The sequence below is a fragment of the Pipistrellus hanaki genome (genome assembly GCF_964339955.1).
Source record: "Pipistrellus hanaki genome assembly, chromosome: 6".
In the NCBI taxonomy this organism is placed as follows: Eukaryota; Metazoa; Chordata; class Mammalia; order Chiroptera; family Vespertilionidae; genus Pipistrellus; species Pipistrellus hanaki.
The window spans coordinates 88,508,470-88,518,401 of record NC_140508.1 but is presented as its reverse complement, the minus strand read 5'-3'; the positions used below and the strand labels follow the sequence as shown (position 1 = coordinate 88,518,401).

Sequence of the window (9,932 nt, the reverse complement as noted above, 5' to 3'; positions counted from 1 at the left end):
GGCGGGAACCCATCCTCACAGAAGACAGGGCAGGTGCCAAATGAGTGTCATCAAGTGAAAGACAGGAAAGACATACTGGTCCCAGTCTATCTAGGAAGAATGAGATCATGGTGCCCAAAAGGGGGAAGGTGTGCGAGGCCATCCAGGTCCCCTCTGACTGAACTTTCAGGACCAAGTAGAGGTTCCTGCTGGCCTTTGTGAGAGGTGGGAAGTGACAGCCATCAGTGGGCCGTGCCCTCAGTGCAGCCATAGGGGTGTGGGTGTGTGTGTGTGTGTGTGTCTTACTCCGGGCCGCATCCTCCCGAGGGTGAGTGAGCCCAGCCTCAGGGTGTTTAGCTCCCGTTCAAGATGGGGCAGTCCGTGGGGCCGTGGACCCGCCCCGGTAGGCTCTGGTTAAAAGTCCAAGGGCCAAGCCTGGAGCTGCTCCCAGTCACTGTCCTGCAGACCCAGCTCCGGGGGCCTGCTCACCCCGCGACTGAGGGCTCTGCTCGCACCCGAACCCCGGAATGCGCGCGCCCCGGAGTGTCCTCGCCGCCCTCCCTGGTCCCGCGAGTGCCGGGAGCCACCACCCTCCCGGGAAGCGCGGACGTCCGGGCGGGTCCCGCTCACTTTCTCTTCCTCCCTCCCCGCCCCCCCGCGGCCTCCGCCGCCCGCCGCCCGCGGCTTTGTTTTCCCGCAGGTCCCGCCGCACGTGACACTGAGCGCCGGAGCGGGGCGCTCGGAGCGCGGCGTGGGGCGCGCGCCTATAAATACGGACTCGGGCCCGCGGCCGGGAGCGCGGGAGGAACGGCGCACCGACCGGCCGCCCGGGCCCGCGGCCGGCAGCCGGCAGCCGGGAGCCGGGAGCCGGGAGCCGGGAGCCGGGAGCCGGCAGCCGGCAGCCGGCAGCCGGGAGCCAGGAGCCGCGCGTGGGCCGCGGGGCCAGCATGGGCCGCCCGCGGGGGGGCCGGGCCGCCGCGCACGCCGCCCGCGCCCCGCGCCCTGCCCAGCCCGGGCCGCCGCTCGCGCCCGCCGCTTAGCCGGGGCCGCCGAGCCGGGGCCGCGGACAGACTCCCCGCGGACAGACCGCCGCCTCGGGCACCATGGCGGCCGCCGCCACCCCCGGGCCCGCCGCCTGCAGCACCGACGCCCCGGGCACCGGCGGAGCGCAGCCGCCGCCCCCGCCCCCGCCCGCGGCCGCCGCGCCCGCCCGGCCGCCGGAGCCCCGGAAGCCGCGCGTGGACCCGCGGCGCCGCCGCGCCGCCCTCTCCTTCCTCACCCGCATCTCGCTGGACGGGCGGCCGCCGCTGCAGGACGAGGAGGGCGGCGGCGAGGACCGCGGCGCCCGGGGCCGGCTCAGCCCGCTCGCCGCGGCGGGCACGGCGCCGCCGGAGGCCGGACCGGGGCCCTGCCTCCCGCAGCCCGCCACGCCGCCCCCCGCCCCCGGCGGCCCCGCCGCGCTGCCCGGCCCCGCCGCCCGCGCGCCGCCGCCCGACGGGCCGGAGGAGCCCGAGGAGGACGACGCTTTCGCGGGCGCGCAGGGGCCCGTGGCCGCCTTCCTGGGCCCCGCGACCCCGGGGGGCGGCGGCAGCCGGAGCCGCCTCGGCTCGTTCACTCCGGGGATCCTGCCCGTCGCCTTCGCCAGGCCGACCTCGCAGCCCCTGTGCGCCCTGGAGGGCCCGGCGTGCGGCGCCAGCGCCCTGGAGCAGCTGCAGCGGTCCCGGTGAGTGCGGGCGTGCCCCCCGCCGGCGCGGGGCCGCGGTGCCCGGTCCTCCCCGCTCCCCGAGCCGCCGGTCCCCCGCTTCAGGCCCCGATTCCATCCACGGGGCACGCGGGGGTGGGAGCGCCCCCAGCCTGAGTGTGGGAGCCACAGAGCAGAAGGGCACGGCCACGCCGCGGGCGCAGAGCTGGGAGTCGCGGGAGCCCCTTAAAAAGCGGCGCCGAACCCTCCATCGCGGAGCGGACCTCCAGCCTCAGGCGGAGATGCGCGCCCTCCTGCCGGAGGCCTGGCAGCACAGCGGAGCGATGGGTCCGCTGGCAGCTCAGGGGCGCATTGAGCCCCAACCTGTCCCTGACACGCGGCCAATCCCTCCTGAGAAACTCCTGCTCAAGGGTTCCCATGTCTTAGCAAGACTTGGCGTTTTCCTTTTCCTTTTCTCAAAAAATGCCAAGCCCTTCTTACATTCCCTTGATGCAGGCCAGGGGTGAAATGGGGCTCGGGTTTCTTTTTTCCATGCCAAGATGAGTTTGCTAAGGTCAGTTAAAAGCATGTTTTACTTGCTAACTTGTTATCTGCAGGTATTGGGCATCTTAACAAAAACATGGCATGTTGGGCATTGGCTTATGGCTCAGGAAGTAGCTGCTGCTTGTCGCCACGTGTTCAGGGGACAGTGGGAGTCAGCTGTCAGGCAGTGGACGAGGTTGGCAGAGGACCAAGGGGCTGGGAAGGCTGGCCTGTTCCCGGGAGAGTCCAGCCTCCCAGGCCGCTGGCTACAGCGCAGATCCACCTTGGCTGGTGAGTGTGACCTCCCGCGGCCTCTGGTGCCCTGTGGGATGGGACCTGACCGGACACAGCGGCCTGAGGTGAGGGAGCCGGCTCTGCAATGCTGGCCTGGGAGTCAGGCGTGCCCTGGCCCAGGAAGGTGCCTGCGGAGAGCTCACTTCCTCCCCAGGGGACAATGGGGAAGAGCCGCTGCCCTCCTCCAGAAGTTTGCTGAGTGGCCTTCTTCCCAGGGGCGAGGTCCTGCCCGCTCAGGGCTCAGCAGTGAGCGCCCAGGCTGCAGGAGGGCCGGGAGCGGGAAGCAGCCTGGGACTGTGCGCGTGAATTATGGGGTCTGGCCCTGGCATTTCTTGTCAGCGCTCACCTCTCCCATCAGCGGTGCTGCGGGGAGGAAATCCCTTCCACGCTGGGCAGTGTGCGCACTCAGCATTTCTCTCTGGCAGCTGGATGTTAGCGCCTGACATCACTCCTGGGCTCTGTGTCTGTAGTTTGAGCATAAACCCAGCTGTCAGAGGTCAGGACAGGAATGGCAATAAACATCCCTGGTATTCCCAGCCAGTGTGCAGGGCAGGCCTGTCTCCTGCAGGCAGATGTGTTCCTGGGGAGGAGCAGCCGGGGTCAGATTACCGCCCACTTGGTCTTGGGGAATGTCCTGTGAGGCCTGTGGAGGCTCTTGTGTGCTGGCACTTCGGATCCAAAGAAGAGGTGGAATTTAATCTCTGACCCTATCACTGCCAAGCCCTGTCTGTGTGACCCATCCCCCCCCCCCCCCCCCCACACACACACACACTGAGACGCGTTAGTCAATATAAGGTCCCTCCTTACCCGACAACCACATCCATCTTTCTACTTCGGGATTCTCTATAACTGACATGTTGGTGAGCGTTCAGATAAATTATAGTTGTCCACAGAAACAGCATCAAATGTAATGTACAGAGAGGAGGTCCATGGACAAACGTAAGAAAGGCCGCGAGAGCTCGCCTGGCCACAGCTGCTGGAGTGGAAATACCCTGGGTGCCTGCTCCCCGAGCCACGCTGCTTCCAAGGTTCAGCCAGAAGCACTGCTTTCAGGATCCCTAACGCGCCCTCACACCTGCCCAGACGGCGATGTAGATTGCAGATGCGCTTGAAGAAAGAATGCCCTTTGCTTTCCTGCATGCCTCCCACCTACGAGGTGGCTGGTTCCACGCACACCTTCACGGAGGGTCCCTATACCTCCGTGGATTTTAAAATCCAGTTATGCTCTCCTTGCATTTGTTCCTCGCTGTGCCAACCTTGGCTGCTCAAAAGTGTGGGCTCTTTGACCTTCGAGGGAGCGCTTAGAAATGTGAGCTCTCCGATCCCACTGAGATTCCTTGAGACCAACTCGGCATTTTCACAGGATCCCCCGCTGGGTCCGTACAAAAGGAAATGGGGAGCTCCTTGCCACCGTCCCATCTGAATCTGTCTCTGTATGAGCCTGAGATTTCATGTCCCGGGTTTGTTGTGGGGTATAAGCTTCCAGAATTATCCCCTCTGAAATCCTGAAAGCCTGGCTTTTCTGTTACTTCCACCTGGACAAGTGTGAAACCGATCCCAGTTGCTTGGACTTCCACACCTTGGAAGACGACTCGGGAAATTTCCTGGGCCCAGGCCTGGCCCGGATGTGTCACTGGGACTATGACACAGTCGCTTTGCCCTGGGCTGCAGGGTTGACACTGATCACGTTTAATCCTCACAGGCCCCGTGTGGCCTCTTGGTTTGGGCCCCCTAGTGGCTCTGCTACTTGCCATTCTGCCTGGTAATTTCTGGGGGAACCAGAACCATGGCCCCTGGCCGACTCCAGCTTGGGGAGCCTGCACAGGGAGGGGCTAGGCAGGTGGTGGAGGTGGAAGTCAAAAAGATGCCTCCTCCTTGATACCCTGTCCTGTTTCTCCTGTTTCCCCATGGAGAAGGTGTTAATGGGTGAAGGGAGGGCAGGTTTATGAGGTGAGTTTAAGGTTTCCTTTCTAAGGCAGTGTCTGGCAGCAGACAGCCACCCAGAAGCCCAGAGTCTGAGCCCTCGACAGGAGAGGGCATGGTGACCAGCGAATTCTTTTAAAATAACATGAGGATGTTGCTTCTTAGAACATCCCAGTGAGTGAGCATGGTGCCTTGTGGGGAGTTAGGACTTCAGCAGGACAGCCCTGGGGTACAGAGGAGCCCTGGGTCTGGGGTTGAATTCCGATGCCTCTGTATGACCCGGGGCAAGTTAATCAGTTTTTCTGGGTGTTTCCTCATAGGAGCCTTGGCCTGTGTCTCGGGCTCTTTTAAGTGCTAATTGCTCTTCACCTCCATGCTGAGCGCTGGCCGTGGGATGTAATGACCGCTCCGCACACCAGAGCGGCCTGCAGGTCTGACGGGACCTCCGTCCCTGTCTCTAACCAGCCGCCTGGATGCAGCTGAGCTGCGCGCGAGAGCAGGCTCCCCGTGCTGTGCTCCTGTCGTGGGGCCGAGGGCGCTGGGCACAGGATGCTGTGCGGTTACTCAGCACTGGGACCCAGCCAGGCTCCCTGCACACCCGCCGCTTCACTTTGCAGACTCGAGCTCCCATCTCCCTCCCTCTGCACTGCCCTGCTCGCTGTGACTGTCACCTCACTGCGAGCTGACGAGGGGATCCATCCCAGAGGAAGGGGGAGAGGATTGGACATGTTCCCTGACTCCCACCTGGCTGTGACTTCAGGCAGAGTTCCCGCTCTGCTCAGCTGTAAGCCACTGACCCTCCGGGGTTCAGAGGTCAGTGAAAGGCTTTGAGCTGCTCTGCAGGAAGCCGACCCACGTTATTGTTGAGTCATTTTTTCAGCAACTGTGGAAGCAAAGCTGCCGTCCCAGCCGGGCCCTGGTCAGAAGCTCACCCGGCTCGGGGAGGCCGCGCCCTCAGGGCCAGGCAAGTGGCCCGGGTTCACCAGGGCCCTCCTGGCCGTCACCACGTCCGAAATGCCCTGGGTGAGCTTGGACGGGGAAATAAATCAGAAGGCTGCTTACTGCTGGCCAAGTGTGACCTCTGCCCTCCGGAAGGACAGGGAGAGCGCTGCCTGGCTCGTGCTGAGCCCACGCTGCCCAGGAAGCTCTTCCTGACAGACTTCCTGTCATCGAAGGCGAGTTTCAGGCAGGGAGAGGCCGAGGGCGGGTGGCGTTCGAGCCCACCGGGGAGGAAGGCGGGTGAGGCGGGGGCGGGACTGGACCAGGGTGCCAGGCCAGACGTGGCAGCCTGGATTCCGGGCCTGGGCTGTTGGGGCTGGTAACCTGGGCCGTCGCCTCACGCCCTACCCGTCCGTCCGCCCTCTCCCTGTGGGATGAGGGGGTTGGGATGCAGGGGTCTTCAAACTGCGGCCCGCAGAGGAGTCTGATCCGGCCCGCCAGGTTTTTTGGGCAGTGAGCGCAGCCGAGGTGTTACAGTAGGAATTAGTAGTTCATATAGTCCAGCCCTCCAGCTCTCTGAGGGACCGTGATCTGGCCCCCACTTTAAAAAGTTTGAGGACCCCTGGGATAGAGGGACACTGAGGCTCTCGGGGTCTCGGGCTTGAGCGCCGTAGTCCCGCGTCCTGCTGCGGAGTCTGTGTGTGTAGCTTGGGGCCGTTTGGATAACCTGACCTCGGACTCAGATGCAGACGTGGTGGTAAGTTTGTTCCCTGTGGCTCTGGTCACAGGACATGCACGAGTGATGGTGAGTGGGATTCTCTCGGTGTGAGGAGGCTTTAGAAACCACCTTTGGCGGAGCTCCATCTGGCAGCGAAGGTGTCACACTGGACCGGCAGCTTTAGAGCCGTCCAGGCTGGACGCACTGCCTGGGAGGGTCCGTCCTCACCGCCCCCACCCCCCCACCTCTCCACCCCACGTCCCAGAGGGATCTGCAGGCGTCCCTCTGTGGCAGGCTGTAGACATAGGCTTCCGCCCCTAACGACACCGAGGTCAGGAGTCAAAGTCACGGGGGCAGAGGGTCACTTGGGGCTCTGTGGGCGTCGGGGATGCTGGGGAGGAAAGCCTGGTCCTGGAGCTTAATGACTGTGTCATCCACCAGCACACACGGCACGGGGACCAGCATGCGGAGCCGCCGTGCTGGTCCTGCGGGCGGACAAGAGCGTGGCCATCTGTTGGGCGATGGATGTAAATAGGCTGTTTGCCCCGGGAGGGCTGGGCTGGAGCCCCCACCGGGCCTGGGACACTTCTGGGGGCGGGTCTGGCGCGGTGCTGTGGCAGTGGGTGCCTTTATCTGACACGGTGTCTAATGGGGATTTAGTGAATGCTGACATGTAACACCCCGGTGGCATGCCGTCATCGCCCCACCCAGAGCACAGAGAGGTTAGGGACCTTTCTGGTCCCTCAGCCCACACGTGGGAGCCAGGCTCAGCCCAGGCACCTGGCCCCAGAGTCTGTGCCCTTCCTTCCCGCACACTCCGGGCTGTGGTCTGTGAGCCCCGCAGGAATGCCTCTCAAATTGGCTTTGCTGACCATTGGCCTCAAGGCCCTCCTCGCCGAGGGTTCCCTGGCGTGGTTTCTGCCGTTCAGTCCCTCAGGAAGGCCTGGGTGTGAGGCCCAGAGGGCAGTCCAGGGTGGACGGAGGCCGCGGTGACCGGGAACTGCGCCCAGCACCTGCCTGCTGCCCTCCCCCCTCCCCTCCTCCCTGAGGCCTGCCTGCTGCTTCGCATCTGGGCTCCGTGCCTCCTGCCGGGTGCTTCCTGGTGAGTGGGCTCAGGGCCTGGCCCCGCAGGGGCAGGTTGTGGCTCTGGCTGTCACTTCGTGTCTGTTCTCATCTATGAAATGGGAATGACACCGCCTTCCATGAGTGTCCTTGGCTTGACCCTCAGTGTCTTCTCAGCTTCATCCTTTCCCCTGCAGCCCAGGGGTCTGCAGACTGCACCCACCATGGGCCCAGTGTGGCCTGGGCTGTGCAGAAATAAAATCTGCTGTGGACGGTCAGCCTGTTCATGCCTGTATTGTCTTTGGCTGCTCTTGTGCTCCAAGGACAGCACTGAGGAGTTGTGGCTGAGACCACACGGGTGAAAAGTTTAACATGTCCCTTCTCTGGCTCCTTACAGGAAGTGTATGACCCTGTCCTAGTCCAGTGCTCTCTGCCCCGGAGGTGAGTGCTGGACCCTCCCAGCACCCTCCCTGTCCTAGCCTACGGGATGCTCCCGGCTTCTGTTTGGACTTGCCAACACCTTCTCCCCACACTGAAACCCACATCTGCTCCGTTTTAGGTTCCTTGTATTTCATGGGAGGCAGCCATGGCCATCACTGCAGCCCCCCTGCTCCCTTGGGGATTACACCCATTTTAGAGCTATGGAGACTGAGGCTTGCTGCCAAACTTGCCCAAGACCTCATAGAATCGAGAGCTAGAATTTGAAGCTGGTTTCTCTGGCTTCTAGGCAGGGTTTTGTCTAGACCTGGTGGTGTGCTCTCACTGGCTCCTATGGGTTGAGGAATCTGTGCGCTTGTTGGTGACCTGAGTATATATTTACACGACAAGAATTGGCCAGTGTTACCAGTCAGGGCTTTTTCTTTCCTCCCATTCTTCCCTTGTGGGGCTGTCATCGTCAGAGAAAGAGTGGTGGAGACCAGGCGCTTTTAATGGGAATCTGTTACTTCACAGAGTTCTGTGCATTTCCCCTTTCCCCATGTTCCACCTGAAAAAATCTGACCCATTCAAGTTTCACCCGACATGCAATTTTAAAACCGAACTTTTCACAGACACTGTGGGGTTCAAAGAGGCTGCATGCAGGAATCATAAAATCATTAGCCCTTACTCTTCCGTAAAACTGTGTAAAGTTGTACTTTTATTTTTGTTTGTATGTTCTTGGAGGCTTTCAAAAACCAACCAGTCAGGGTTTCCTGTCTCCCCCCCCCCCTTTTTTTTTGTTTGTGTTAGCATTTTGGATAGCTGCACACTAGTTTATATTTAACAGGGTTATCATTAATGTGGTCTGGGTTTTATTGCTGCATTTAGTCAGAAAGACAAGAGCTTCTAAAACAGAACATGCAAGTGCTAGGAATCTAGGACTTGGAATGTTATAATAATGTGTGAGTATGAAGGGTCCAGCTTCTGAGGCCAGGAGCACCTAACTCTAAGGTAAATGTAACTACGGTAAATGTCATGATAAGTAGATGACAGACCATTCAAGGAGAGAATATTTAAATCTCAAGAATGCCAACAATTCCTATGTGCCTTGCACATCAAGTCTTATTTTAAAGCATCTCATTCACTGATCCGCTGGTACCTGAAGCAAACTGTCTGCTTTGATCCTCTCGGGAGGAGGGGAAATGGGAGGGGCTGGAGGAGGTAAGGGCTGGAGTGTTTTGCAGAACAAGTAACAACCAAGCTTGGCGTGTTGGGGGAAAATGGTCGATCCTGTGGTGAAAGGTAGTCCTGTGAAGCGTTACATCTTCTTGATGTGAATAGTGTTTGGGAGAGAGAACAGTGAAGAAGGAAGATGACATTGCAAATGCCCCGGCAATCGTGTGGGTAATGAGGCATCACAAAACAAACATCTGATCACACGAGCTCTCGATACTTGTTTGGGCGTTATAAATAAAAACTCCCGCAGCGCTTGTATATATGTTATTTTATCAAGTCGTTTCAAAAAAGCAACGTGGTAGCTGTTTTATAGATCAGAGAGTGGAGACCACGAAGAACTGAGTGATTTGTCGTAGTTAGGTCGCCACATGTGGCCCAGCTGGGATTTCAAAACCTGCATTTTCTAATTCTCAGTGGAGAGGTTTTTTGTCTCTTTAAGTTGAAATTGTGTTGAGATAACATCAGTTAATAGCATCATGTAAATGTCAGGTGTACCGTGTTCCAGCTTGATACCTGTATGCTCTGTTGCATGTTCACCCCCCAAAAGTCTGGTTTCCATCCGTTACAATGCATTTGACCCCCTTTGCCGATTTCACCCTCCCGTTCCCCTGGCCCTCTGGCCACCCCAGTCCTATTGTCGTATCTGTGAGTTTTTTGTTGTTTTGTTTTTTTTCGTTCATTTGCCACTTGAAGTTGGGAGTTTGAAAACAAACAAAAACCTCTACCCTAGCAGTATCACTTAAGAGAAACAAAGAACTCTGTTGGGTGCTGTAAATGTTTTTCTTCCTCTGGTCCAAATCTTCCACTTGTATAGTAACCTCCAGAGAACACAGTGCTGGGCCCACATCCATTTCAGACTATGGGCTAAGTCAGTCGAGGTCACTGTGTTAAAATACAAAGAAATAGTGTCCTATAGTTTGGCTGGCCAGCCTTCTCATCCAGCCGGATGCTGATTTCCCCGTGATAACCAGGGCCAGCCAGCAGAACCCCGGGCTGGGGCCGAGGCGTGGAAAATTCCCCAGTAATGACCTTCCTCCACATAACAGTTTGGGTCCAGTCCTCCTCCCCTGCACCCTGGGGCTTGGCCGCCTCCTCAGGGAGTTGCGTGAACAGATCCAAGGGTAGAAGGATCAGGTTGGA

At 59.8% G+C, this 9,932-nt stretch overlaps 1 protein-coding gene across 2 annotated transcripts in view; it reads left to right on the top strand.

Moving 5' to 3' along the window:
- Window positions 1-638: 638 nt before the first annotated feature.
- The window catches only part of CABLES1 (Cdk5 and Abl enzyme substrate 1), a 46,469-nt gene continuing 37,175 nt past the window's right edge, over window positions 639-9,932 (top strand). Inside the window, exon 1 of one of the 2 annotated variants that reach the window (XM_084888245.1) lies at window positions 639-1,702. In XM_084888245.1, the coding sequence (XP_084744371.1) occupies window positions 1,083-1,702 (620 nt within the window). In that variant the 5' untranslated portion in view covers window positions 639-1,082. The remainder of the gene's footprint in view (window positions 1,703-9,932) is intronic. The other variant, XM_084888244.1, reaches the window with a different exon arrangement.